Raw genomic sequence first — 25790 nt, 5'->3', positions numbered from 1 at the left:
TGACATCACGAACAGCCGGTGTCGACCCAGCCAGTAGGAACGCACCACTTCCTCCTCCTCCACCTCCTCCTTCGTCATTCTGCATTCTGTCTTCTGCCTTCATTCTCTCACACACGCACACACTCTCTTTTACGCCCATTTTCACACACACACTCATTCCGCCAGCTTTCTGCAGCCATCATGGCCGAGGCTTTCGTGGGCACATGGAACCTGAAAAACAGCGACAACTTTGACGAGTACATGAAGCAACTGGGTGAGTCTGTTTTTTGTGAGGCGCGCGTGTGTGTGTGTGTGTGTGTGTGTGTGTGAGCACATGCTGCTCACCGGTGTGTTTGTGTTTTTGCATTTAATCAAAGGGCATACAAGATGGAGAATGGAATAAGGGTGGGAAAGACTGAGGAGGAGGAAGGGTGGAGCGGGTGAGCGAGCACATGGCCCGAGTGTGGTGTGGAAGGGCCCTGAATGCCTCCCCCCCTTGCCCCACTATGGGAGAATGGTCAGGAGGCGGTCACACACTTACATTTGAAAGGTAGCCATTGTAGAGAGCTCGCACTTTTAGACGCCACTTCGAGAAGGATGGAACACGTGATTGCAAATAGGACATCACTGGACACTTGATTAGGCACGCCATTGCCAGACTTGTGTTGACCGGTGATGTCATTGTGTTCTTCGCGGTGGGCGACTTGGTCAAACTTCTTAAAATAAACGCCATCCGTGCTCCATTTAAATGTTTAAGGAAGGTAAACTTTCTAGATTATAAAAATCAGCAGGGAAGTTGTTGTTGTTTTTTAACCCTTTCAGGGACAGCGGTTACTACAGTGGACATATTGTACAATATACATATAAAATATTGTACACAAAATACTGCATAAATATCTAATAACAGTGTGACATTGCTTCGTGTGTGTGTGTGTGTGTGTGTGTGAGAGAAGGGTGCACCATGGGGCGGGGCTTCAAGGTTATTTGCAAGCGCTGACCTCAGGGCATTTTTATAATTGACTCGTCTGCGCCCATCGCCGCGGCACCCGGCGGCCTTTCAACCCCCTTGCACAATTCTCTTGATCAATGAGCCACTATATTGCATGCGGGTGTGCGCGCACATACACACACACACCCACAAAAGGCAAAGTGAGTCACTCAGTGGTGTGTTTAGGTGCACACATGTAATTTAGTGTCTGCACAGATGATTGGGGCTCCCGCAGAACATGCTGCACACAACACACAAAGTCACTACATGACTGACCGTCTTTCCCCGCCACCTAAACGCAACCCTCCGCCGCAGGTGTGGGCTTCCCCACCCGCAAGCTGGGCAACCTGACCAAGCCCACCACCATCATCTCGGTGGAGGGCGACACGGTGACCGTCAAGACGCAGAGCAACATTAAGAACACGGAGCTCTCCTTCAAGTTGGGAGAGGAGTTCGACGAGACCACCGCCGACAGCAGGAAGGTCAAGGTGGGTCTGACGAGACCCCTTCAATGCAACGTGTAGCCTCAAAACGTCACTTGGGATTATTATTCACAATATTTATTGATGGGCGACACGTTGCACGACTGGTTAGCACGTCCCCTTCAGTTTGAATGTTCTCCCCGTGCCTGTGGGGGTTTTTCCCGGGTACTCAGCTTTCCTCCCACATTCCAAGGACATGCATGGTATGTTGATTGGATGTTCTAAATTGTCTGTAGGTGTGAACGTGAGCGTAAATGGTTGTTTGTATACGTGCCCTGCAATTGTCTGGCGTACCTCGCCCACTGCTCAAAGACAAATGGCGCCAGCACGCCTGCGACCCTCATCAAATGATGCATGGATATTTATAAACATGGTTTTCACTGAGAGCAGGTGAAAAATGTGTTGAGACTTTGGTGTGATGTTTGGAGGAAAAAAAGTGAAATTATATGTAACTTTCTTTAAAGTTGTTGATATTTACCGTATTTTCCGCACTATAAGGCGCACCTGAAAGCATTCAATATTCTCAAAAGCCAACAGTGCGCTATATCATCCGATGCGCCTTCTGTATAGATCAATATTCAGATTTCTTGGATGTACCGTTTTGGCCCGAATATAAGACGGTGTTTTTTGCATTGAAATAAGACTGAAAAAGTGGAGGTCGTCTTATATTCAGGGTCCAGACATTATACCCATTCACGACGCTAGATGGCGCCAGATATCATTGAAGCGAATGCTGAACTTGACTCCCCAGGCCAAAGTGAACCCCTGTCACGAAGACTAAAAATCAAAATAGCGGGAGCACGAAGAATAAAAATAAAAAATAGCGGTAAGAAAGAAAAGAGAAGAAAATAATAGAAAAGATAACAGAAAATGGAGAAACATAGCGACAATCTGGAGAAAAGTGGGTCGTTGATCGGCCAGGTTAACCGGCAGCTGAGGAGAAGTTAGGATGTCATTTACATTTCAAGAATCAGAAGCCATTCATTTACGATTGTGATTGCACTTTAGATTACATATTGAAATGTTCAGATATTAAGATTTGAATGAGGCAAAATAATGTGCTTTTTCTCTCAAATATATTGTTAGAATCATTTGTTTCAGATGTACTGTCATTATTTTCTGTATAAAAATTAATTTGGTGTTCAAAAAGTCTTTTTTCAAACTTGAGTCTTGAGGGGGGTCGTCTTATATTCGGGCCAATACGACATTTTCAATGTTCTGTAAAGCGCTTTGTTACAGCTGCAGCGGTCGTGAAAGCTCCATATCAATAAAGCTGTATTGTATTGTATTCCCTTGAGCGTAGCTCCATCTAGTGGATGCATAACGCAACCGTAGCCACTATTGCAGCTTCTATCAGTGCCTTATAATGCGGTGCGCCCTATATATAAAAACAGTTCTAAAATTCATTCATCGAAGGTGCGCCTTATACTCACAAGTGCGGAAAATACTGTCATTTTCTTTTTAAAGTAAAACCCCAAATCAACGCAAAAAACACTTCTGCACTAGCATGAATCTTCCACCTTAATTCTTCAACTCTTGTGCGTAGTCGGTGGTGACAATAGACGATGGCAAGATGGTGCACATCCAGCGCTGGGATGGCAAGGAGACCAGCCTGGTGCGTGAAGTGAACGGCAACGCCCTCACACTGGTCAGTGGCCTCAAAATCAAACCCAAGCAAGTCTGTATTTTTTATTTTTTTCTAAAACGTGCTGTGTCTGTTTTGGAAACAGACGCTGACGTTGGGCACCGTGGTTTGCACACGCAACTATGAGAGGGCGGAGTGAAGACCCTCCCACCGCCCCCCACCCCCAAAACAAACATACTTGCATCCACATACTTGCAACGAGTCAGCTCACGTTTCCTTCATCTATTGGAAGTCAGTATTATTTACACTACCTGTGGAACCCCGCCCATCCCCCTGCCCCACTTTTGAGAACCTCTCCTGGTAAAAACACTGAAAATATTCCAATGGGTTGTTGTCGTTTTTCTTTGGAGTAGCCCAATTTTTGTTGTTTTTTTTTTCCCATTGTGTTGCATGGAGTCCACTTGAAAACCTGCAAATGTTGTCAACTGAAACATTCGGGAGTCATTAAAAGAATCCCGAACTGACGCCAAATATGTGGAAACTGATTTATTTTCTAGCACTGTCGCAGCTGTCCACAGAAAAATCACTCATCTCCCAAGTCGACAGCCAAAAAACCCGCAAGCTTCTCCAAGTTGATGGTCAAACAAAACACATGAAATCCCCTCCAAAAGCTTTGGCTTCAAACATAAGCTGCTCTGTTGAAAACACTCGACTTGTAAACACCATGAAATAAAAGCTGGAATTCCAAATTCCAGTCCCAAATTCATCTTTTGATCTGAAACCCAAATGTCTTGAGTTTACAACAAAAACAAAGGAATTGACATTGCCGTTCCAATACTTTTGGAGGGGACACTATCTGCAAGTCGCTGGCCCCTCTCTCCCCCCCAAAAAATGTCCCAGTCCAAACTGGCCGTAGAAAAACATTCATCTCCAACGCGTGTGCCGAAGCTCAAATTTAGTTTTCTTTTTTTTTTTTTTTTTTTTTAATTGACACTTTTTTTTTTTTAACTCATTCACTCCCAAAGACGTTCTTAAACGTCTTTTCAGACTTGGTCCAGAATTGGCTAGTCCTGAATGAGTGAATTGGAAGCAAGATCATGTTTTGTACACTTGCATCCAAAACAAAGCGGCCCACAGTTGGCAAAGCGCAACTTATGTCCGCAATGGAATTTGGCGGAGGCCTCCGAAGTGATCCCAAAGAGTGTGACCGCACTTTCCATCCTATAAATAACCGCCGAGCAGCTCCTGCGCTATGTCCTGTACTGTATGCGTGTGCCCTGGCAAGGTGAAGGGAAAAAATTCCAGGTGTTTTTGCACGTGATTGTTCTGCGGCTCACTGGAGAGGGCGTCATGAGGTCAGTGCGCGCCGGCAACTCGATGTAAGGTAAGACAGACGGCCCGACACTCTGCAGACACTTTAACCCTTAGATGCATGAGTGACTGGACCCTACACTCTTCCATAGGTGGGTGAAAAATGACCCATAATACAATCAATGCTTTTTTTAATGAAAATTTTGTCATTTTGGTTCAGAATAATCACTTGTATAAAATTTAGTAATATATTTAGGACCATACAGGAATGATTTCATATTTGAAATATCTTTATTTTTAATTTTTTTAATATTTTTGAAAAAATATAAATTACCCAAAACAGCAATAGAAAAACGTGAACATCCATTTTGTGTGCGTGTGTGTGTGTGTGTGCACGTCTCTCTGTCTGTCTCTGGGTATGCATTGCCTGTTTTGCCTTCTTGTCTCATCACTATGCAATTCAGACAAACGACCTGTTTCTGGCAGTGATCATTGCACACAGGTACATTGCATTTCCCACACCTATTGCTGACTTTGTGATCTTTGTTACTTGGGCAGATCTGACACCTTTTTCTCTTTGGTTGGCCCCGTGTATTTGTTTCCTGTGTCTGGGTGGTGGCTTTTGTCACCCCGCACCTTTTCATTGCTTCAATAATCGGCATTTGCAGTTGGGTGCAGCTTTCCAGTCGACTCCTCATGTGTGGTGTGACAAGCTCCTTTGACAGCTCTTTGAGGAACAGCCGTCGTGCATTGGTGATGCCACTCTTGAAATATGGGTGCCGAGCCATGAAAAAGGTGTAGGCATTTAGGGTGCCAATGTCAATTATGTTGTACCATCGCACCATGGGCCACCTCTGTGTTTGCCGGTTGCACGTGTAGTTGCCAACCATCTGGTCAATGGTGTCTACACCTCCATTTGTCTCGTTGTAAAATTTGATCACTTCTGTTTTTTTCTTTTTGCTACGTTCATCCACTGCTTTATCGTGGTGCATCGTGCTCAGGAGCACTACAGCTTTTGCTTTCTTTCTGACATAGCTGACCATGGTAAGGCTGTCGTTGAATCCAAACTCTGTGCTGTAAACCTCCCTGGACTTGGAAGGCTTCATCAGAGGAGGGATGTCTGGCTTGTTCTGACGTAGAGTCCCCACAATAGTGAGCTCCTTCTCTAGGAGATGCTGCGCGAGTGGCACACTGGTGAAAAAGTTATCCATGGTGATGTTGCGACCGGTGTTTCTAAATCTACCACACAACTGCTGGACAATGTTTTCGCCCAGATTCTTCTGAACGTCTTCCCCTGGTTGTCTCCCCGTGTAAACTATACCATCTATTGCATAGGGGATGCGTGCATCACAAACCCAGAAGGATCTTTAGGCCGTACTTAGCAGTCTTGCTTGGCATGTACTGTAGAAACTTGCGCCTACCCCTGAATGGCACAAGCTGTTCATCCACAGTGACACAATCACTGGGGATGAATCGCTGTCTTCAGTTGACCAGGAACAGGTCCGATACATAGCGGAAGGCTGCCATATGATCTGTTTCCAGGCGGAAGGCCAATTTGTAGATAAATAATAGTCATGAACGACACACAAACAATTTTATATGAAGATAAGACCTAGACGTATCGGCTCTTACAGTGTAAAATAATCTTCCTGAGTGGTGACACTTCTGATATTATAGTCTGCGTGGTCTGCAGTCAATGTATTGCTGACAGCCAAAGTCGAGTAGAATCAGTGGTTCCCATTGGATTCCATAGAAAATGTACACGGGTCACTTTTGACCCATTTATGGAAACTTTGGGTAGCAATACAAAAACTGAAATTTCTTAAAATGTAAGTTAAAATTGTGAATGACATTATATAAAAAACTGTTTTTTTGAGGAATACCTGGAATATGAAATGATAATAAATTTTCAGTCCGAAGATATTTCAAGAAAAAAACCTCACCGGGTCATTTTTGACCCACATATGCATCTAAGGGTTAAGTACACTTACAGTAGATACGCTGCACTCTTGCGGTTGTTTGTACCCAGGCGTAGCAAAATATATATTTTTTACACTGCATTGTAATAGCAATGAAGTTTCAGGAGAAAAAAAAAACATTCCCCCTGTTGCTTTTGTTCTGTTGAAAATCTGATGTACTCGGGGAGAAAAAAAACAAGGGCAGATTCAAAATCTGCGCCAAAAAAAAAAGTTACTTGCATTGCATCTGGTTAAAAAAAAAAATTGTAAAACTTTGCTGAGCGGTGCTATTTAATTCCCAATTTATACTTCCCCCCCGTCTTTATTTTGGAAAAAAAAAAGAAAGCTGTTTGAGGTCAAATTTTGAATTAGTTCTAAAATATTTACATAGAGGATGCGCATGCCAATTTGAATGAAAAATTCATCTGAAATTCCAAAACTTGAATCGTATTTATTTTTATGTATTGACCTCCTTTAGTCCCTTCATAAGCGCACTACAATTTGAGGGATGAAATGAAAAGAAAATTATTAAAATTGCACATGCTGGCCCTTTTTTAAATTTGTTTTAAAAAAATTAAATAATGATCTTAAAAAGCGCGATGTCAAAATGTTTAATAAAAATTGAAATGTGGCATCATGAACATCTAAATATAATACAGCACTTTTTTTCCCACACAGGCATGGGTTCATTAGCAATTGTTTTTTTTTTAAACCCATGAAGTGATATCGGCGCAGTGTACAAATATATATATTTTTAAATGAGGATCTGGTTAGGGTGTGTAACTTAAAAAAACAACTGTACAACTTCTACCTTTTGCTTCCACATTAGAACCATAAACGCGTCCCGAAGCGGGAAGCACATATTTTATTGTGCATACGATGTACAACTTATTGCTTGTCTGTAATTGTTGCACGCTATGCTATGAGGAAGAAAAACATGCAGCACCTGGGGAGGATTTATTACAAGTCTTTTTTTTTTTTTTTTTTGGGTAGATGGCCAACTGTGTGGAAGAAAATATTCCTTGTAACCACTGAGGGATTGTCACACCCTCTTTCACGGTGTTATACACACACGCTCACGCATGCATTGTTCATCCGTAATTGACATTGTGGGAAATCCACTTCCTGCCTGTAAGCAGGCCAGGCTAAGTCGCTAAAACGCTAAATAAAACAAAATACCCACAAAAATCTCTTGTCATGTCTCATGTTTTCTTCATATTCTGGTGAATTGGATTGCAACCTCAGTGGTTGTTTCCCAGTTCCCAAAGAGCAAAAAACAAAACCAAAAAAAGCTAACTTGCTATTTTGCTGAGCGAATGCTAATGATTTTTCCCACAGATTAGGACAACGAGGCTGTGCAAAAAGTCTTCCGTTACATGTTCCGACGGGCCTTTTTTGCAAGTCACGGTCGAGGAATCTTGAAGCACATCTTGCCACAAGCACTGTGTAACATCTGGAAAGAATCAACTGTCACTGGGAAGGTAAATTCTTTGTGTGTTCTAATACTTGGCCGATAAATCAAATCTTTTTTTGGGGGGCGGGGGATTCATTGCGAAGTATAACCTTCAAATGGTTGCATTTCAAAAGAGCATTGTGTTAAAACATGGAGGAAGTGTGGGTATTGGCCATACTACACTTCCTGTTTGCGCCTTTACTGCTTCCTGTGTGTGTGGGTGTGTGTGTGTGAGACTTGTTGGACTGTCACCAAAGTTCAGAAAGCGGAGCAGTGTAAAACTCAATGAGGATTTTTACTCATTGGTGGTTGCCTCCGTCATCTTGATGACAGTTATCAGGTTACATGGGGCCAGATAACAAAATGGAGGACACGTGAGTTTTGTCTTTTTTCGCAATTTACAGATTTTTTCTTTTTTTAATTTAGAACATGGAATCGGGACTTTTGGTTTTAGCTTCGGGAACCAAAAATACTCTGAAACAAAATTTGTCTTGGTGGGGGGGAAGCTTAGGTCTAGGGACTTTTGAGTCTATGGATCTGAAGGTACCAGTACTTAACATGAAACTGCTATTGGCTTGAGTGCATGTTTAATTTCCAGGAACTGAAACCATTAAGTTTGTCTTGTCAGCAACATGACAAGGAGGAGGGAACAAACAAAACAAAACGTAACAATCAGATAAATATCCAAATTTGAAACGTAAACACGTCCTCACTGCCGTGGCGGCCATTTTTTGCCCGTGAGCAGCCGTCTCAGCTACGCTTATGCGATTTGTGCTTCTTGTGTTTCTTCTTGTGCTTCTGGGCATCATCCCGCTCGCGACATCTCCTCTTGGGTTTGCACTCGCTGCCGTCGCTGGTGTTGTCGTCACTGTCTGACCCTTTCCTCTCGCGCTTCCTCTTCTTCATCTTCTTCTCCTGGCGAGTGAAAGAAGAGAAGCGCCACGTGTGCATTTTATGACGATGGCTTGGGACCGAGCCCGGCCCCAAAAAGGATCTATACCGGAATCTTCCATCACACTGCCGGCTGGCTATCATAGTGCCCGAATAGTAAAATTGCGATGTCGCCGAGGTTTACTGTACCTTCTTTTTCTTTTTCTTGTCTTTCTCTTTTTGTGCTGCAGCTGCAGTTGGCTGCTGCAGCTGCTGTTGTGGCTCTTCCTCGCCCTCCTCAGGCACAAGAGCGTACTGCAAACCGGGTGCAGAGAAGCAGTCCTTTGTGAAGTGGCCTTAAAAAAAAAATAATACAGGAGCGACTTTAGATAATAAGGTGGCTTAATTGGAAGTACTTTTTTTTCCAGAGCACCTTTGCAGCCACATTTCGTGCAGGTGGTATTGAGCACGGCCTCCAGTGTGATCCTGTTGCCTGTGTGGTCTCGGAACTGCCTCCGCCGCCTGGCGTCCTGCCTGCACGCACGCGTGCGTCGACATGTTCATAACACGTGCGGGTAAGACACAACAAAATGAACATACTCTGCCATAACGTTGTTAGGGTCCAAGTCCCGGCCAGTTCCCTGATTGACAGCTTTCATTGAGAAGGACAGCTTGATTTTCTCGCCGTTTATCTGACAAGCAAAAAAAACACACTTGGGAACTGTCATCGCATCATGCTTGAGCGCAGCAGGTACATTATCCAGAGAAAAAGCTCCTAGAACCGTAGGTGTGGTTATTTTTGGTTTTGGTTTTTTTTTTTCCCAGGTGGAAATGTGCTTCAAAACTAAAAGTTCCCAGAACTGTAGGTGGAAATTTGGAAACACACACTGGGAGCTTTTAGGACAGACCTTTTAGTCCCTAGAACTTTAGAGTGAAAATGCAGTTACAGAGACAATGGGCACTTTCAAATCGAAGCACTCTTTAGTACCTGGAACAGAAAGTACACAGAACCAAACCTTGCTGGAAATGCAATGGTTACTTCTGGTTCCGGAGGCAATTCAGTCGGGTGACTCTTTTTGTCCTGGAACTGAATATACACTGAACTAGAAGCTTTACGTGGAAATAAAATGGGTCCTTTTGATTTGAGTCTTTGAAACCAAAAGTACACAGAAACAGTAGTTCCCAGGTGGAATTGCAATGGCCACTTTGAGTGCCTCAAACTAAAACAATCGGAACCAAAAGTACCAGGAACTTATCCCCATTACTGTGTATGGACATGTGTGTAATTACCTCCCTCCCGATGACTTTAATCCATACTTTCTCTCCAACATCGACAATTTCTGCCGCGCTCTCGACACGCGTGGCTGACATCTCACTCACGTGTACGAGACCTGAAGGTACATACAGGTTGTCAACAACAACAAGGAAGAGACTCCATTTTGTCTTCATTTTTATATAAATTATATAAATAATCACAGAAAATAATCAAAGCTACTGCGTTTTAAACCTAAACTCACTTACCTCACTTGTGCAATAATGAGCAATATCCGAGCCATTTCATTTCATGTGCAGTATGTGTCCTGCGTGCAATATAAGCCTCAGTCCACACTACCACTACTGCTGCTGTTGTTGTGTATTGTTGTTTTGATTGTAAAGTGTCCTTGAGTGTTTTGAAAGGCGCTTATAAATGAAATGTATTATTATTATTATTGAGTTTTGTATTTATTTAACCGTTATTCTATTTTTGATGTTTTTTTACGAAATGCACTAAGGCGTGGCTGTATGCTATACAATGACAATAAAGGCGATTCTGATTTTTGGCTCTCGCGTTGCTTTCCTAACAACTGGCAAGTCTGCAATTTGTGCAAAAGTGCATTGGAACGCCAACCATTATAAAATCCAACCCCTGGCTTGAAACCTTAACACTTGTTGAAACTATGCATCATTACAACTACATTAACTGTTTCCAAATCATTCTCCCAAATGAAGTGGTCAATCTCCAACTTCCCACCAGTCATCACTGCAGCACGAGTCATTTCCACAAGTCTGTACCCTCCTTTCGGGACTTCACTTCCTCAAATCTTTTAAAAAATGTATGTATTGCACCGAATCCATTCAAAGCATGCAGTCATCACTTTCCCGCGTCTCACTCACCTTCCTTTTTGTAGCCCGGGAGGCGGACAAAAGCTCCGTAGGTCTGCACGGAGACCACTTCTCCCTTGGAAATGCTGTAGAGCGGCGGGAGGCCTTCCAGTCCCGCGGGTTCCAGCTCACTGTCGGACATCTCGACTTTCTACCTATATCGATAATATCGTTCGAGAAAATTGGATTTAGAAATCCCCCTTCAGCGCAAGCTAACGTCAACGCGATAGCCTCGACTAGCTAAAATTGAGAATTGCCCGATTTAAATACAGTTGAACATAGCTCAAATGTTTATAGACAATTGTGTCAAGTGCATCAAGCACGGCCGACATAGGTCACATCGGGTACAAAATGAATATAAAACACTCACGCTTTGTGTTAACAACAGCTAACTTCGGTTTCACTTCCGGGCCATGACAATTTGACAACAACCAGTGTAGCCAATCATCATACCACTTCATTTATTTCGTCCAATCAGAGATCTGATAGCTAGCCTTACTTCCGGTTTCTGCAAGTCTTTTGACCAATGAGTTCGTAGGCGCTGGAAATCTTGAAATGCTTCGCTATGTATATATGAATCCGTTTATTGTTTTACTTTGCCATTTTCTTAATATTGCAATTCCTGATTGTTCAATTTTTTAAACAATGCTGATCTATTGATTGCTGTACACAGGTCGACGTCATTGGTAATCGTAGCCGCCTTTCTTTCTACCAATCAGAGAACGCTCAACTAGTTCATTTCCGCTTCCGGTTACATGCCACCGACCGCAAGCCGTGCAGCCAATCATCACAGCGACTGCAAATCTCGACCAATCACAACACTCGAACTCGCGGAACTACTTCTCTCTGTTCTCTCCGGATAGCTGGCCACTTATGCATGACCGTGAAAAGGCGGCCATACATTCGTATTTGTATAGTTAAAGGGACATAATTTCACACTTTTGGACGCTTTTGTCGAAGAAATAAGCATGATTGAGCCAAAGAAGAGAGTGGCGGACATGGCGGTGGTGCCCTCTGCTTCCTTGAAAAGACCCCGGACGGAGCTGGTGGCGGCGGCCCAGTCTCAGCAGCTCGTGGCCGCGGTACTGTTTTGAGTTTCCGAGTCGCATAAAAATGACGACTAAGCTCATTATTTATGTTTTTAACTTAATAACTGTGCACGGACTAGAGTTTGAAATACGTTCTCGGCGGTTGTTCATTGTATGGGAGGCTAGGAGTAAGATAGCCCACCAGTGCAACCTAGTGGTGCAAATGAGCAGTTAGTAGTTGTAAATATTTCAAATGTATTAATGTGATTTGACTCCACTAGGGGCCCCCGAGGTCGTCCAGCCTGCAGGCCCCCATCATGTTAATGTCGGGCCACGAAGGCGAGGTGTATTGCTGCAAATTTCACCCCAACGGAGCCACCCTGGCGTCGTCTGGCTTTGACAGGCTCATATGTAAGCCGTCACACACAAACGGCATGAAGGCTTTACTGTGCGAGGAAGACATGAGCTATGTTCGTGCCTGCAGTGATGTGGAATGTGTATGGCGACTGCGACAACTTTGCAACGCTGAAGGGTCACAGCGGAGCAGTGATGGAGCTGCACTACAACACAGACGGAAGGTCAGTCCACTCACCTACTTTGAAACAATTGCCCTTATTTAAAAGCATACTTTCAAACCCCAAAACATGACTTAGAACCGTTAAAATGTTTCTAAAACACCAGATGAAATTGAAAAAGTAGCGTGTATTTTGTTCCCGGTCAGCCTGCTGTTCTCTGCGAGCACTGACAAGACGGTGGGCGTGTGGGACAGCGAGACGGGCGAGCGGATCAAGCGGCTGAAGGGCCACACCTCCTTCGTCAACACCTGCTACCCCGCCCGCAGGGGACCCCAACTCGTCTGCACCGGCAGCGACGACGGGACCGTCAAGGTGAGGCGGCGTGGAATATGATGTCACGTATGCCGAATGTACTGTATACCCCCCCCCCCCACACACACACACCCCAAATGGTATGTGTATAGCAAGATGTAAAATATCGCTCCTCAGTGTTGTGCTTTCTCAAAACAGACATTAGTTTCGAAATTTAATAGTATGTAAAGAATGAAACAATTTTGAATTATGATTTTGGCCACCAGGGGAAAGTGTATAATGCTTACGTAATAAATCAAATGAAGACAGTCCCTTCTAAGCCCCGTAAATTGCATTACCATGACTTTTTTTGTTTTGTTTTTACGGTGTATAAAGAATATGTGCCTGTAAGTATTTTTGAATATGCTTCAAGGATTATAAATACTGCAATATTGATGCTCGTTTCATTGTCCCTTGTATGTTTTTTCTCCTCAATATCTGTTAGCATTAAGCTAGCAGAAGGCAAAATTGTGATTTTGAATTGACATTGTATTCATGTTGTTTGCTGAAGTCAACGCGTACAATTTTCTCTTTTTTCTGTGTTAGTTAGAAACTCCCAATTTTCGCTCGCAACTCAAGACAAAAGAAAAATTGTCCGAGCTGTGGCTCATATTTTGAAAAACTCTCAAATGGGGGGTCACTCGCATTTCGAGGTACCACCGCATAATGAATCCTTCTACGTATTGCGTTGCAGTTGTGGGACGTGCGCAAGAAAGGCGCCATCCACACTTTCCAGAACACCTACCAGGTCCTCGCTGTCACCTTCAACGACACCAGTGACCAAATTCTGTCCGGAGGCATCGACAACGACATCAAGGTAACAACGCTTGCTCTTGAATCCGTCATAGCTTGATTGTTGTCAATGTTTCAAAGAAATATATAAAAAAAACGTTTTAATTAATCAACCCATTCATCCTAATTACCGAAATCATTGTTTCCGTTTAAAAAAAAAAAAAAAGATGAGTATTTGTGCGTTGCAGGTGTGGGACCTGAGACAGAACAAGCTGATGTACAACATGCACGGGCACGGTGACTCCGTGACCGGACTCAGTCTCAGTTCGGAGGGATCTTACCTTCTCTCAAACTCTATGGACAACACCGGTAATCTTTTTACGCCATGGAAAAAACGCGGACTCCGCCCGTCTCTCTTTTCAGGCATGTGTTTTGACCGTCGCATATCTCTGCACGCAGTGCGTATTTGGGACGTTCGACCTTTTGCACCCAAGGAAAGATGTGTGAAGATTTTCCAGGGCAACGTACACAACTTTGAAAAGGTATTGATTAATATTCACGAGACGATGGTCAATACGGTTCTCTCTACGTTAGATTTAGTATTTTTCACAGAGTCAGTCATCGGCTAGCAGTGTGTGGCTTTTATTTATTTATTTTTTTTCTTGAAAAAATCCAACAATGAGTGATGTTTTCTTCAAGAATCTGTTGAGGTGCTCGTGGTCCACTGACGGTAGCAAAATAGCCGCGGGATCAGCTGACAGGTGACACACACGCTCAAGCACTAATTCTGCGTTGGAAGCTGCGGGGAAATGAAATGTCGACAAGAGAGCGACCAGAATTCACTCAAAAAAGTGCCACGTTTTTGTATTAGATTTGTGTACATTTGGGACACCACGTCACGCCGCATCCTCTACAAGCTGCCAGGACACGCCGGCTCGGTCAACGAGGTGGTCTTTCATCCCGAGGAGCCTGTCGGTAAGTCGGGAGTTGCGCCCGCCGACGTTTGAGGGTACAGTCGAGCCTCGTCCGATCGCGATTCGGCAACACTTGCTCTTTGGGAATTTTTCTGTAGGACATTAGAACAAAATTTAGTGGCTGAAAAGTCATATGAATATTTTTGTGCTGTATTTGAAAATGTTAAGCAATTTTTTTGCAAATACTTTTTTTCTTTAAAATCTGTCTTTAAAATAAAAGGACTTTTTAATTTAGTAAATCAGATTTTTTTTGTTTGTTTTAAAATATACAGCTTTTTTCAGAATATACAATTTTTAGAAGAAGCATACAACAGTTTTTCTAAAATGTGACTTTTTTTGTTTTGGGAGGACGCGACTGTTGAAAATCTCATTTTTTGATTTTTTTTCTTTTTGGAAATGTATTAATTCCTCGCTTAAAAATAATTTTTGGGGGGAGAAAATGGTACCTATTTGTAAATAGAACTTGTGGTCAAATGTGCAGTTTTTGGAAGAAAAGATTTACCGAGAAAACGTATTTTGAAAATATGCTACTTTTGGGGAAATATGACTTTTCATTGAAAATACTATTTCAATTTCAGGACTGTTTGACCTTCTCAGAAATATAAATGTTTTTTTTTCCCCCCAAAAGAATTGTAAGCAATAAGCCACTTTTAAAGTCAATACTTAGTAAATGCTGTGAGCATTGTTGAAATAGATTGGAACTACAATTCCATGTGTAAATATTGAGTCTATCTGCTTTTCCAGCGGCTTGCTTATGTTGCGATTTCTTTGTCTCCCCAGTGCTCTCTGGTGGCAGTGATAAACGACTGTACATGGGAGAGATTCAGTAGCAGACGTGCGCGTGTGCAATTGTGTGAGTGCGTAAGAACATCAGCAATGATTTATTTTTTTGTAACGCTATGTTTTTGTTCTTTTTAATAAAATTCACTGATTTTGTAAAGGAAAAAAAAGGTCTGATCTTGTTTGACAGTCACCCCCAAATTAACTTTCAGAAGATTACCCGTTTTTTTTTTTACCATGACTCGAAATGTTAGCTATCTCTATCTTGAACCGGGTATAAGAAATAATTAGATCAAATCGTAACTTTATTCCTTTGTGAAGTACTCCACAAGCAACCAAACTAATGTGAACACGAGTTTAATTCAGATCTGGTCCAGTTTGAAAGCCATTTCGCTATGTCTGTGCAGGCTGTAAACTGTGATGTCCGGATCTTTTTTTTTTGTGATTCATGTTTCTAAACTCAATCCAGGTATGATCCAGTTTGAAACTCGCTGATAGTGTAGTGGTACACTCGCCTGACTTGTGTGCGTGCAGCGTGGGAACCGATTCCCATTCAGTGTGAACGTGGCTGCGAATGGTCAATTGTCTCTATATGTGCCCTGCAACTGGCTGGCGACCAGTTCAGGGTGTAGTCAGCCTGAAATCAGCTGGTATAGGCTCCAGCAACTCCCCGCGACCCTCTTCAGGGTAATTGGAATAATTGTCAAACTAAATTTAATCTGGATCTGGCGCAGTGTGAATCGAATGTTCTGTGTCTGCTATAACGTGTCATGTTGACCAACTTTAAACGACTGATCCAATTTGAGTGTCATTAAGGCGTTTTGAATATTTGATGCAGCTGTTGGAAAAAAAATAACCTAAAGATTGTTTAAACATATAAATATAAACACAATGTAGGCAGAAACGACAGATAGCATCGACCGGCAACAAATGACGGACAAACTGGTAAACGCATCCCGACTTGTTGTGCTTTTATTTGAATCTGTATGCTTGCGTGTGTTCATCCACGTGCGCAACAGATGGAGCTGTATAACTTAAACGCACACACACTACTTTTTTTGGTAATCTTTGATGTGTTTAGAAGGACATTTGAGAAGAGTTGGTAACGAGTAGGCTGCTCCAATTTGGTAGATGTAGTACATGACCGTGTACGACTTAGAAAGTATATATAATTTTAGTCGCAACACAGTGCAACTTTTTCTCAACACTGTTGATATATCAACCTCCAGGTAAGTGTTCTACCAGGCATTTTATATTTGTGGTGGCTGGTGATGTGGAAGTAAAGCCGAGTAGCCGAGCGTCTCCCCGGGGCCAATAGTGCGATCTCGCCCGGCCTCCCTCCCTCCATCCATCCCCGCTGCTGGGCGTGCGTGCATCCGCGCCGAACCCACCACCACCACCACCCCCTTTTGTTGCTTCTCTTTTTATACCCCCCCCCCCCCCCCCCTGCAGGATCCACGCAGCTCCTCCTCGAGGGGGTCGCCGCCACGGCCGCCCCCCTCCCCCCACTTCCACCACCTCTTCGCTCTCCCGCCCGCCTCTTTTCCCCCTCACTCCTCCGGTCCCTCCTGCGCACACCCCGGCATCGATTGTTGACAAAAGACGGCGAGGAGAGACGAAGCGAAGGAGCCTGTTTCCCCACTTGCACCCCCCCCCCTCCCCGGACACCCAAATCTAACCGTTTTTCTTGGAGGGTGACCGACGGAGAAGACGGAACGGGAAGGCGGCGAGCGGGGGAGCCTCACGGGAGTCCGCGATTGTTGTTCATCCGAACGTGGTGAGTCACAACGGGCTGCTTTGTGCGTCCCGTCGCCGGGCGGGGGGAGCCGAAGCCTCCGAAGACACGCTGCGGTTTCGTTCCCCGTGTGATCCCGCTATCATATGATGCTCAATTCTTTCTTTCTGTAGCCCGCGGGCCCATCTTAACACTTTTCTCCCCTTTCTTTGTGCCTTTGTGTGTGTGTGTGTGTGTATGCATGCCCCCACCTCTCTCTCTCTCTCCCCTCCCTCCAGACCCTCCGGAAGGTGTGGCCGAGGTGATTCGCTTGTCGCTGGTGGTCTGACCGCAGCGGGCCCGGCGCGAAGCCCTCTTTCAAACCCCCCACCTGGAAGAAGACGAAAATAAATTGAAAATACGAGCATTAAAAAAAAATGTTTCCCCCGCTGTGAGGGCTAGCACCAGTCGAGCTTCGGAGGAAAGGAGCGAGGAGGCGGCAAGCAGGGCCTCCTCAACCCGGAATGGTGTGAGTTGACACGGCCAGGCAAGTCTGGATCTTAGCGGGGAGCCGTCCTTCCCCCGGAGCCTGCGCGGCCCGAAGCCGCGTGCCGAGCCCTCGAAGATGGGGAAGTGCGACGGGAGATGCACGCTGCTGGTCATATGCTCCCTGCAGCTGGTGAGTGCCTAACAACAAGCAACAATCCTCCGCTTTACTTCACACTCTTTGATTCGCACGAAACAAACAAACAAAAAAAAGTCCCCATGAGAGCGTTTATTGCGTAAAGTCAAAATCAAGTTTTGATCCCGAGCTGATCCAGTTTCCATGAAATTGTATGTGTTAAAAGTAACACTGAACCTTAAGTTTGATCCCGTTGGATTCAGTTTGAATCAAACGAGAACTTTCCATTCCGTCTCTCATGAAAGGTGCTTTTATGCAAAGTCTGTAAAATGTCAAAATGAATCCAGGTTGGATCTATCTTGAATGAAATCTGCCATGATTAAACTGTCAAATGAATGTCAAACCAAGTTCGCCCTAGATTGGATCCCGTTTGAATGACATTTGAACTTCATATTAAGGTCTAATGCAGTGGTTCTTAACCTTGTAAAAGGCACCGAACCCTTCATTAGTGAAAAATAAAAATATGATTAAGAACCACTGGTCTAATGTTTACCTAACCGAATCTAAAGTTGAATCCAGTTTAGATGAAATAAGAAATTTCTATGGTCAAAATGTCATGCCCGATAAAGTGAAACCAGATGTGATCCACTTTCCATAACACTGTGTTTTAAAATATAATGTGTAATTTGATCTAGATTGACTCTGGTTTAAATGAAATTTGCTCTATGTATGCCGTAAAACTGTGCAATCAAGTCCAATCTAGATTGGATTCAGTTTGATGAAATGTGAACATCTGATTCAGGTTTGACTCTTGATAATAGCAATTTACTAAATTGAACCTAGAATTCGGGACGGTGGGCGACTGGTTAGCGCGCTGGCCTCACAGCGCAGAGGTGCAGGGTTCGATTCCGGCTGCGGCCGTCCTGAGTGGAGTTTGCATGTTCTCCGTGTGCCTGAGTGGGTTTTCTTCAGGTACTCCTGTTTCCTCCCACATTCCAAAAACATGCATGGCAGGTTAATGCAACACTCTAAAATTGTCCCTGGGTGGGATTGTGACTGCGAATGGTCATTCATCTTTGTGTGCCCTGCGATTGGCTGGCCACCAGTTCAGGGTGTCCCCTGCCTACTACCCAAAGACAGCTGGGACGGGGTCCGGCTTGGCCGCGACCCTTGTGAGGACAAGCGGTTTAGAAAATGGATGGATTGATGAACCCAGAGCTAATTCGGTTTCCATCCAATCTTTTGTTCATGCGGTCAATAAAAGGCCAGCTCAACCTTGAATCTAATTTGGCTTGTGTTTGCTTTCAAACCAGTGTGAAAACAAGTTCACTCTAGATTGGATACACTTTGAATGAAATGTGAAATTTGTGTTCAGTCAATAATCAAGATGCAATGTTGACCAAATTTCATCCAACTCAAATCCACTTTAAGTGGAATCTTAAATTAATATTCATATTGAGTCCTGATAGTGGTCATCATGACATAATGTGTTTACCGACCTTATTCCAGATCTGATTCAGTTCTCATAATATGTGACTTGTTTATGTTTAATCCAGATCCAATCTTGTTTTTCCCTCAAATCTCTTATGCATTTGCTAAAATTAATGTCGTACCAAATTTGTGTCGATTAGCTCCAGTTTGAGTGAAATCTGAACTCCATATTAAAGTGTAATGTTCGCTTAATTGAATCCAAATGTTATCCACTTTGAAGGGAATGCTATACACACCCTTCAACATGTCGAGTCAAGCCAATATCCAGATCTGATCTGATTTGAAGGCAATTTGATTTTCAACATTTTTCATCCAGCAAACTCTCACCTTTATCAGGTTTAATCTGGATATAATCAAGCATGAGGGAAATTTGCTGTATAAATCCATTCTGTAAAAAGTTACTTTCTGACAAATCTGGATCTGATCCAGAATGCAAATACATAAGTAATGTAAACATGGAATATCTCATTACTCATGTGTGGGTGCATAGATACGCTTCAAATCCTGAATTTATGAATTGCACACTTTCTCTCCCTCGCGAGTGTTTCGCAGATTATTTTAAGTATTTATGGTCGCGGAACTGTTGTTTCTCCCGGTAATCACAACTGCGACATGATTTACGCAGGGCGGCACTTTTACTAGTACGGCAAGGCAAATAAATCAAAGAGATTGCATACCAGATATCTTGTTATCGCTACCGATAGATAACTAGACAAATTGCTGCATCTGAAAGCTGCTATACAAACACAGCCGTTGCTTCTGGGAGCAGTTTTCTTTGAAGGAATGGCTCATAAATTGCATATCTGATGGTAGACAGTATAAGACTCTCCTGTATGTAGGAGGGTGGTTGCAGTTAAAAGGTCCGAGGTTCCTTGAATGCCTCACATCAATGTTTGGCACTGTGTGCTGCTCCGGGGTATAATTAAAGCAGCGTGCTACATGCGGGTTAATCAGACATTTTTTTGTCCAGTACAGTCAGTGCTTTGAGTTGCAGCTGCTTGTAGCTCGTGTGTGTGTGTGTGTGTGTGTGTGTGTGTGTGTGTGTGTGTGTGTGTGTGTGTGTGTGTGTGTGTGTGTGTGTGTGTGTGTGTGTGTGTGTGTATTTGTCGAGATATTGGCGTGTGGAGGGAGTTCTTTGACCTCAAACATGCTCCGGAGGGCCCCCATTCGCCATCTGGTCTTCATTCTGGAGTTAAACTTAGCAGCTCCATGCGTCTAAAAATATGTTGTTGTTTTTTTTGTCTTGTCCGAATGTAATAAGTGTGTAACACGAGCCCACCGTGACGATGGCATTGTGTGCGTGTACTGGAGGCAATTGTTGGGATTGCGGCCCGTACATCCTCATTAGTTTGGAGTGGGGTGTCTTTAGGCTACAGGCAGTTACCAAGGCAACAGCTGCAGAAGCGCGCATGTCGCCAGCATGTTCTAACGGGACTCCTTGGTCTTGTTGCAATCCCCAGGTGGCCGCCCTCCAGAGGCAGGTGTTTGACTTTCTGGGCTACCAGTGGGCACCCATCCTGGCCAACTTCCTGCACACCATGGCCGTCATCCTGGGCATGTTCGGCACCGCGCAGTTCCGCTTCAGATACCTCATCTTTGTGAGTACACGGCAGACGATTTGGGTTTCTAAAAATAGCCGGCTGTGAGGCAAGCCTGTTGTGTTATTTGTAGTATGCAGTGTGGCTGGTGCTGTGGGTGGGCTGGAACTCCTTCATCATCTGTTTCTACCTGGAGGTGGGCAACCTGTCTCAGGTCAGTTCACCACTCGTCAGTCTCATCTTGATTAGAGAACTTGATACTTGCTCCGTTTAAAGGACTCAAGACCAGGTGTAAACTTGTAATTCACACCACGGTGAATACGGGTCTGACCAGTTTGAATAAAATGTGCTGTGTACACTGTAGAACTACAATCAAACTAAATTGAATCCAGATCAGATCTGGTTTGAATCAGAATGCGATGCATATGTGCAAATATTGTAATTCAAACCATCTATAATCCCGAGCTGCTCAGTTTGAATGAAATTTGCTCGGGGCATGCACTAAAACTGGATTATCAAACCAGATTGATTCCAAATTGGATCCAGTTTGGATGAAATTTGCTTGGAGTATGTTGAAAATGTAACAACAACCCCAATTTAAAACAGATCGGATCCAGTTTGAATTCAATTTTTGATGTGTATGACTTATCTGGAACCTGCAATATCCAACCAAGTTTGATCCAGATCTGATCCACTTAGAATAGAAGTGGCTGGGCAACGCAAACGACCGCTGGCCGCTAATTGGCCGAGCAGATTCAGCATCACAATGCCGACTTTTTTGGCAAGAAATGACAACCCAAAAGGACACATGGCAAAGTTCCCAGACAATGCTGTTGGACTCCTCCGCAACTTCAAATACACTCAGGGGGAAAGTCAATGAGGCAATTGGATCCTTCTTGTATTGAAAAATAAGAGCAACGTAGCAGCAGAGTAGCTTCAAGGCCTCCAGAGACGAGCGAGGATGGGGGGGCAAGGGGAAAAATAAGATCACCAATTCCCCCCCCCCCCCCCCCCCGACCCCCTCTACTTCTTTTCCTCTCTTCCCCAGTGGTTTTGCAAGTAGTGGACCATATTACAGCAGCCGCAAAGTCGCCCTCCCTCCCTCTCCATACCCACAGGGCACATCCCTCACGCTTTTTACTGCTTTTTTTTATTGTGCTATTTTAGAGACCACTGCAAAGCTGACTAAGTTACACTCCTTCCCCATTAAACAACAAATGTAACCGTTACAGTGTTTTACACGCCATTTACATCAGAAAGATCCATCGGAAGCGTCCTTAACAAAGTGCTCTTTATAATATTTATATGAACATGGTGATGGTGTTCCACTACTGCAAGAGAATTTGCCCGGAAGGCAGCCTGTTACGTTAAGAGGCCTTGATAAATGATTACTTTGTTGTACTGTGGTTTTTTTTTTTTTTTTACTGGAATACTATTGAAGGCGGCCCGGTGGTCCAGTGGTTAGCGCGTCGACCTCAGTGCAATTCCAGCTCCGGCCTCCCTGTGTGGAGTTTGCATGTTCTCCCCGGGCCTGCGTGGGTTTTCTCTGGGTACTCCGGTTTCCTCCCATATTCCAAAAACATGCATGGCAGGTTGATTGAACACTCTAAATTGTCCGTAGGTGTGAGTGTGAGCGCGGATGGTTGTTCGTCAGCGTGTGCCCTGCGATTGTCTGGCAACCGGTTCAGGGTGTCCCCTGCCGACTGGCCGAAGATGGCTGGGATAGGCTCCAACAGCCCCCACGACCCTTGTGAGGGTAAGTGGATCGGAAAACGAAAAAATTGAATGAGTGAATGGAATTCTATTGAGGAAACTCCACAAATATTGATTAAATAAAACATGACTGGAAAACACAGTCAAGGCAACAGGGGGTGTTCTAAAGCGTAATCCAAAGGCTGCTGGAGCCAAATTGTACTGCGCTAGGTTTTGTTGGTAGGACGAAACTGTCATCACAGCTTGAGGCAGCCATTTTGGGTTAAAATAATCGGCCCCCAAATTGGCTCCTTCAAACCAAAAATCGCCGACTTCCTGTTCAATTTTTGGTTATGGGCCTTTGAGTCCACCCACTTTTGTGACAGCCAATAATACAAATGTAAAAAAACATTTTTTTTTAATTATAAAACCTCATATTGAAAAAAAATGTAATGTGTCTGAATGTGCATAGGACAGGGACTTTCTCATGACGTTCAACACATCGCTACACCGTTCCTGGTGGATGGAGCATGGTCCCGGTTGCTTGGTGACGCCGGTGTTGGATTCGCACTTGGCCCCGGACGACCATCACGTCATCACCGTCTCCGGCTGCCTTTTGGACTATCAGTACATTGAAGTGCTGAGCTCGGCCATCCAGGTCCTGTTGGCCGTAAGTATGCAGGCAGGCGCGCTACATCGTGTAAAGGCTGCACGCTACATGCAGTATGTATGATGAAACTCTCTTGTCTTTGAACAGCTTTTTGGTTTTGTGTACGCATGCTACGTGAGCAAAGTCTTCCAGGACGACGAGGACAGCTGTGAGTGTCTTCAGCGTCATCCTCTCTTGAATGTCTTTTCCGGGAAGTTGTAATCAGAGTTTCGTATCGTTTTCACGATTTCAAAGTGAGTTCACGTTGGGTACAGTGAGGCAACAAAGTGCAAAGCGAATCTTTTGTGTCAATATGAACAGATTGAAAATGACATCTTTTCTTTTTAGGATACTGAAACGTCAGTCACTTCTTTTATAGATTAATGAATTGCAAAGTTAGAACGCACTGCGAAAAATATGTCGCGCAAGTCATGATGCCCGTGAGCCACAGGCTGAGCTGCACTGTAGTTGTTTACCAAGGAGAAAGGAATTGGTTGTAGAAATGTTGTATGACTTATCCATACAAAATTTGGGGCATATTTACAAATAAGAGACATCAAACAATTAGCAAAATTCGTATCAGCATATTTCCAATGTAATAGAAAAGTCATTCTAATTTGATGTTAAAATCCATTTGGATTTCAGTTGCTTCGTTTACAACACTTACAGTACCTTAAAATGAACTTTTTGGCTAAGCACATTATCCCCACGAAAATATTTGACCTTTAATTGAGGTTATTTTGTGGTTTCACGTAATATAATCCTGCAATAATTTTCGGACTTCCTGGTTGTAGGGAAGATTGTATTTAAAGACACAGTGCCCTCTAGTGGATATTTATTCGTAGCTCATATACTGTATCATATATATAATAAAAGAGATGGCTCAACCGTCTTGAGTTAAGTGAGGGGCATCTCTTCACTGGGATGTAGTCACCCAAAATGACATTTGTAAATCTAATTGTCACTTGCACCAGCCATGAGCCGGCGCGCCGCATGTCACTGGTGCGCCTGGGTTACAATGTGGCTGATATGCGTCTAAAGCCTGACAAATGAAGGCCAGTGGTTCAACAGTGACACGGAGCTGTCACACCGCGAAGCGCGTGACACATGGGTGGGTGTTCCGGGGTATTGTTGTGAGACTCATGGAGGCCACGCATTTTTCATCATTAATATTCCAATTCTGCCGAGCCCCAGATGTGACATGGATAAAAAGTTTATAAATTGTGGCCACAATAGAGATACAGTATAGCATACGCACAAAATACTTATTTGTGGGTTTGATATAATTTCTGTGAACAACTTGGACGTCTAGATAAAAAAATGGAACGCACCTTCACTGGAAACTGCAATACCGTTATGCTCTGTATTTCTAGAGGTATGCTCCATTTGTGGGCGATTTAAGTCTGACTCTGGTCTCAACACCTCTGCAAATTAATATTTTTGTGCACATATTACAACTCTATTGTGACCACAATTTTTTCACCATGTCCGGAATTCTGACAACGCACCCAGACATTTTATGGACACAAAACAAAACCAATCTATCCTCTCTTTCGCTCGCCCAGTCGACTTCATTGGCGGGTTCGACTCATACGGTTACCAGCCTCCACAGAAGTCCTCGCACCTCCAACTGCAGCCTCTCTACACGTAAGTCAGACTGGTCATCTTACTCGCCTCTTTTCAGTCCTAACATGTCCCTCTCTGCACCCCAGGGCTGGCTAATGGGCGCTTGCGCCACCTTCAGGCTGAACAGTGCCACTGCGGATGGAAACTGGTTATGGCTCCCCCCCAAACAGAGGACTAGCTTATCCTGCCTTGGAGAAGACGTGTGTGTGTGTGTGTGTGTGCGTGTGTGTGTGCGTGTGCGTGTGCGTGTGTGTGTGTGTGTGTGAGAGTGTGAGAGTAAGACTACCATCCCTGAATGGAATCTACCAAGCTCAGGGATGAACCAGCATGTCGGAAGGATTGCCAGATAGGATGAACCGGAGTAAGGGGACAGTCAATTCACCGCAGACACACGTCTTTACCAGTTATCAACACAAATGTTTGTAGTGTACTACAGGATGTGTGTATGTGTCACAGGATTACCCGGTGCTGTAAAATGGCACCGCACACCATTGTTGTTGTGGGAGGGAGAGTCACGTCATTTAAAAAAAAAAAAAGAAAGAAAAAAAGAACAAAGGCGCAGCTCATTGTCATTTTAGAATATATTGATGTCAAACTAGAGCAGTCTTGAAAATTCTGCTCCCAAAGACATCTGCAGCCAGCCCACAAATCATCAACCATGTGTCACCAAACTCCGACCACACTCAGATGCATATCCACATTTTATTGTCGGCCATTTGTCTAGGATGCCCACGTCAAATTTGAGAACAATCAGGTGAATTCCTGAAGAGGGGTTGGTTGTGCAGATGGCTTTGGGATCCGACATTAGTGTGTCTGTTGGGATGGTGGGGATACTCTGCATGTAAATAACCAGCCAATGACTGATTTTGATTAGAAAAAAAAAAAAGACGGGCTTGCATTAGGTTGTGGAGGGGATGGGGGGTATATATTTTGTCTTCATACCCGTGTTTCTTGTTGGTCTTCTCACTCTCTGACGCTTTTTGTCTGTCAAACGGGAGGTGGGAGGAGCGAAGAAGTGAGACAGGTATGAGGTGAACATCTTGACGACGTCAAGGTGCACGGTACAGTTTGAAATAATAAAAACACACTTTCTACATGATAAACAACGGATGGTGTCGTCACTGGATTGAGTTTTATACTTTCATGAAAGCTTTTGAGATTGTTTCAAGTTATTGTCTCATTTGGGTTTAAGGAATAGAGTTTCAAGGTAAGTGTTGAGGTTCATAGAAAGTTTCAAAGTATGGTTGCAAAACAGGAGTAGGACCACAAAATCCGCTTTGAGCCAGGGATAGTAGAGTTGAGGTTTCAAA

General features: G+C 43.9%; 4 protein-coding genes and 1 long non-coding RNA gene across 6 annotated transcripts; 4 read left to right on the top strand and 1 right to left on the bottom strand.

Moving 5' to 3' along the window:
• Positions 1-75: 75 nt before the first annotated feature.
• On the top strand, positions 76-3558 carry fabp3 (fatty acid binding protein 3, muscle and heart). The gene is made up of 4 exons (XM_086136255.1): positions 76-253; positions 1283-1455; positions 2996-3097; positions 3180-3558. The coding sequence occupies exons 1-4, from the start codon at positions 181-183 to the stop codon at positions 3231-3233; spliced, it is 402 nt and encodes a 133-aa protein (XP_085992381.1). The 5' UTR covers positions 76-180; the 3' UTR covers positions 3234-3558.
• A 3342-nt stretch (positions 3559-6900) lies between these two features.
• zcchc17 (zinc finger, CCHC domain containing 17) lies at positions 6901-11209 on the bottom strand. 2 transcript variants are annotated; one of them, XM_086136414.1, is made up of 7 exons: positions 11139-11209; positions 10781-10923; positions 9917-10017; positions 9227-9318; positions 9060-9160; positions 8837-8982; positions 6901-8671 (listed from the first exon to the last, which is right to left on the bottom strand). In XM_086136414.1, the coding sequence occupies exons 2-7, from the start codon at positions 10908-10910 to the stop codon at positions 8507-8509; spliced, it is 735 nt and encodes a 244-aa protein (XP_085992540.1). In that variant the 5' UTR covers positions 10911-10923; positions 11139-11209; the 3' UTR covers positions 6901-8506. The 2 variants fall into 2 exon arrangements, with proteins under 2 accessions (XP_085992540.1, XP_085992541.1); XM_086136415.1 differs by lacking the exon at positions 11139-11209 and having other exon boundaries at positions 10781-11131.
• LOC147191015 (uncharacterized) lies at positions 7992-10446 on the top strand. The gene is made up of 2 exons (XR_015103680.1): positions 7992-8130; positions 9055-10446. It is a non-coding gene; the product is annotated as an uncharacterized LOC147191015 (long non-coding RNA).
• A 380-nt stretch (positions 11210-11589) lies between the features above and the next one.
• On the top strand, positions 11590-15318 carry snrnp40 (small nuclear ribonucleoprotein 40 (U5)). The gene is made up of 10 exons (XM_086136413.1): positions 11590-11850; positions 12078-12207; positions 12281-12374; positions 12518-12683; positions 13357-13479; positions 13643-13763; positions 13854-13936; positions 14094-14155; positions 14266-14369; positions 15149-15318. The coding sequence occupies exons 1-10, from the start codon at positions 11737-11739 to the stop codon at positions 15196-15198; spliced, it is 1047 nt and encodes a 348-aa protein (XP_085992539.1). The 5' UTR covers positions 11590-11736; the 3' UTR covers positions 15199-15318.
• A 1620-nt stretch (positions 15319-16938) lies between these two features.
• nkain1 (sodium/potassium transporting ATPase interacting 1) lies at positions 16939-25586 on the top strand. Its single transcript, XM_086136416.1, has 7 exons — positions 16939-17541; positions 20436-20573; positions 20647-20727; positions 22678-22875; positions 22963-23023; positions 24420-24501; positions 24567-25586. The coding sequence occupies exons 1-7, from the start codon at positions 17488-17490 to the stop codon at positions 24574-24576; spliced, it is 624 nt and encodes a 207-aa protein (XP_085992542.1). The 5' UTR covers positions 16939-17487; the 3' UTR covers positions 24577-25586.
• The last annotated feature ends 204 nt before the right edge of the window (positions 25587-25790 follow it).

The sequence above is a fragment of the Hippocampus guttulatus genome, chromosome 18 (genome assembly GCF_054856545.1).
Source record: "Hippocampus guttulatus isolate MCC_2025c chromosome 18, RoL_Hgut_1.0, whole genome shotgun sequence".
Lineage (NCBI taxonomy): Eukaryota > Metazoa > Chordata > Actinopteri > Syngnathiformes > Syngnathidae > Hippocampus > Hippocampus guttulatus.
The sequence above is the reverse complement of the archived record's forward strand: the minus strand, read 5'-3'. Positions and strand labels throughout refer to the sequence as shown.

What these genes read in the sequence shown, in the direction of transcription:
- fabp3 (XM_086136255.1), top strand. Translation starts at nt 181, where the DNA reads ATGGCCGAGGCTTTCGTGGGCACATGGAACCTGAAAAACAGCGACAAC. An exon ending in CGAGTACATGAAGCAACTGG is followed by an intron (nt 254 to 1,282) that starts GTGAGTCTGTTT and finishes CCTCCGCCGCAG; the next exon opens with GTGTGGGCTTCCCCACCCGC. An exon ending in CCGACAGCAGGAAGGTCAAG is followed by an intron (nt 1,456 to 2,995) that starts GTGGGTCTGACG and finishes TCTTGTGCGTAG; the next exon opens with TCGGTGGTGACAATAGACGA.
- zcchc17 (XM_086136414.1), bottom strand. Translation starts at nt 10,910, where the DNA reads ATGTCCGACAGTGAGCTGGAACCCGCGGGACTGGAAGGCCTCCCGCCG. An exon ending in TTAAAGTCATCGGGAGGGAG is followed by an intron (nt 9,319 to 9,916) that starts GTAATTACACAC and finishes TTTGCTTGTCAG; the next exon opens with ATAAACGGCGAGAAAATCAA. An exon ending in CCTAACAACGTTATGGCAGA is followed by an intron (nt 9,161 to 9,226) that starts GTATGTTCATTT and finishes GCGTGCGTGCAG; the next exon opens with GCAGGACGCCAGGCGGCGGA.
- snrnp40 (XM_086136413.1), top strand. Translation starts at nt 11,737, where the DNA reads ATGATTGAGCCAAAGAAGAGAGTGGCGGACATGGCGGTGGTGCCCTCT. An exon ending in AAACTCTATGGACAACACCG is followed by an intron (nt 13,764 to 13,853) that starts GTAATCTTTTTA and finishes CTCTGCACGCAG; the next exon opens with TGCGTATTTGGGACGTTCGA. An exon ending in TCATCCCGAGGAGCCTGTCG is followed by an intron (nt 14,370 to 15,148) that starts GTAAGTCGGGAG and finishes TTGTCTCCCCAG; the next exon opens with TGCTCTCTGGTGGCAGTGAT.
- nkain1 (XM_086136416.1), top strand. Translation starts at nt 17,488, where the DNA reads ATGGGGAAGTGCGACGGGAGATGCACGCTGCTGGTCATATGCTCCCTG. An exon ending in GCTTCAGATACCTCATCTTT is followed by an intron (nt 20,574 to 20,646) that starts GTGAGTACACGG and finishes TGTTATTTGTAG; the next exon opens with TATGCAGTGTGGCTGGTGCT. An exon ending in CCATCCAGGTCCTGTTGGCC is followed by an intron (nt 22,876 to 22,962) that starts GTAAGTATGCAG and finishes GTCTTTGAACAG; the next exon opens with CTTTTTGGTTTTGTGTACGC.